Below are 2,530 nucleotides of genomic sequence, written 5' to 3'. Positions count from 1 at the left end.
TTGACCGAATTATCAGCGATACAGGTATTACTCATGGTATTCTGCCTGTCAGGTACCTGGGAATTCCTCTCTGCACAAAGAAGCTATCTCTGGAGAACTGCGAACCGCTCCTGCAACAAGTAAAAAAGAAAGTCAACAATTGGAGTGCAAGATCCCTCTATTTTGCAGGGAGACTACTATTGATTAACACGGTCATTGCAGGAATCTCCAACTTCTGGTGCTCAACATTTACAATACCAAAGAAGTGCATTAAACAGATAAACTCTATATGTGGTGCTTACCTGTGGAAAGGGACCTCTGAGGGTCACCACAGTGCTCGGGTTTCTTGGGAGACTGTAACACTGTCAAGGGAGGAAGGCGGCCTTGGCATCCGCGATCTAAACATCTGGAACAAAGCCTGTACTTTGAAGCTTGTGTGTGGTTGCTCTTCTTTAGATCAGGCTCCATTTGGGTTGCCTGGTTCACAAAGCATATCCTTAGAGAGTGCAAAAGTAATTTTTGGACGATCAAGGAAAAACAGTCACACTCTTTTGCCATAAAGAAACTACTAAGGATGCGCGAGTATGCTTACAGTTGGATCTCCATCAAGGTAGAGGACGGAGAATCCACACGGTTCTGGTCAGACAATTGGAGCCCTTTTGGAAACATCAGGGACTTCTTCAGTATAACAATTCCTTCAGCTCTGGGAATCCGACAGACGGCTACACTGGCTGATATCTACTATGATGAGGCGTGGCATCTACCCGCCCCGCGTTCGGACTCTCAACTAGCTCTCCATGTCTTCCTCACTACACTCAGACTGTCGCAATCGCAAGACAGTTATGAGTGGAATCAACCAGGTAATTCTTCCCCAACATTCAAAACTGGGCTGACCTATAATCTCATTAAACCGCATCAAACTCCAGTCTCCTGGTCTAAGATTATCTGGTTCTCTCGAGGGATTCCGAGGCAGAGTTTCCTTGCGTGGTTGGTCATCCTAAACAGGTGCCCGACAAGAGATCGTATCATCAGCTGGGGGCTCCCCACAAGCCCTCTCTGTCTACTTTGTAATGCGGCTAATGAGTCGAGGGACCATATCTTCTTTGAATGCCCTTTCTCATTTGCGGTTTGGAGCTTCTTAGCAGTGAAAGCAAACTGTAGGGCAGATCGTAATTGGGCTCAGAACGTTCACTACCTCGAGCATTAACCTGGTTCCAAATCAGAAAGATGCCTCCGTCTTCTAGCTTGGCAAGCATCGATCTATTCCATCTGGACTGAGCGTAATAACCGTCTTCACCGGCAGAACTTCTGCTCCTCGACTTCGATCTCCAATTCGGCGTATTCATTGATAAAGAATAGAATCTCCAGTCTTCGAGATCAAAACCCGACCTTCGCTTCTACCCTATTTCAGACTTGGACTGCTAGCTGATGGATCATCTCCCTACCACTGATTCTCGATGTGAATGTCTCTGATTCTTAAAATTGATCGGTGTCTTCTCTCATCTCTGCATGTCGCTCTGTAATTCTCTGGAAGCGTCGTTTGACTACTCCTCTTTTGTTTCTGAATGGCTTAAAGGGCCTAATGTAATGGGCTTCGGCTCTAAACAATGCCTTTCAGGCACATATCATATATATATATATATATATATAAAAAGCCTTTTTCTCAAAAAAAAAAAAACTAGATTAGAATATTTAGAATGGAATAATGTGGAATGGTTAATTCAATCCCAAAACTATTTTTACAATTTGCTATGAATGAAATGGAATGGTCATTTTATCAATTCCAAAAATAATTTGATAAATTATAAAGAAAACTATTGCATAACAAATTTGTTTATGAATGAACGGAATGAATTCCATTAATTCCATTTTCATAATATTCCATTCATATCATTCCATTTTTTTGTTCCATTAATTATATTTTAATTAACCAGTTACAGCCTATGTTTAAACCAACCGATACAATTTAAGCTAAATTTTCATACAATTAGTAGTATATATTTTAAATATTTTACCCCATCTATGGGCGGATCTCATCCTAGTACTTCATTGTAATAGATAAAATATTACTTCATGTAAAGAAAATATATTAGATATGAATTTATGATAATACAAAATAAATAATATGTATTTTTTTTTTGTTTATTTGCATTCTTATGTGAAGATCTCGAAGACCATTTTAAAATTTCTTACATAATTGGACAACTATTCCTAGCTTCTTACTATCATCAAATTTGAGTAGATCTCATATACAAATATTCATTTGTAATTTGTTCATGAATTGATTCTCAGAGCACAGCCATATCTTGTGAGGAGCTTCCGATTTGAACATATATACTTTTGAATAGGAGTTGTGCAAGAGTGCTGTATAGTTAGCCGACAGAGCTGTTCCATCAATGTGTCCGAGGACATCGAATGCAAGACAATGAGTGGTGAAGAGAAACTCACGTCAAGCATCATAATTACGATCTCCAAAATCCAATACCAAAGATGATGAAAGAGAAAGAGAGTAAAAGCAATGAAAGCATGAATAAAACAGTAAAACTCAGAA

The 2,530-nt window shown here is 39.3% G+C and overlaps 1 protein-coding gene across 1 annotated transcript; it reads left to right on the top strand.

Annotated features, from left to right (window-relative positions):
- The first annotated feature begins 553 nt into the window (after positions 1-553).
- Positions 554-1,186, top strand: LOC130508535 (uncharacterized). Its single transcript, XM_057004096.1, has one exon. It carries the CDS (start codon positions 554-556, stop codon positions 1,184-1,186), a length of 633 nt encoding a protein of 210 aa, XP_056860076.1.
- The last annotated feature ends 1,344 nt before the right edge of the window (positions 1,187-2,530 follow it).

Source organism: Raphanus sativus, chromosome 2, assembly GCF_000801105.2.
Source record: "Raphanus sativus cultivar WK10039 chromosome 2, ASM80110v3, whole genome shotgun sequence".
NCBI classification, from domain to species: Eukaryota; Viridiplantae; Streptophyta; class Magnoliopsida; order Brassicales; family Brassicaceae; genus Raphanus; species Raphanus sativus.
This window is presented reverse-complemented; position numbering and strand designations above follow the sequence as displayed.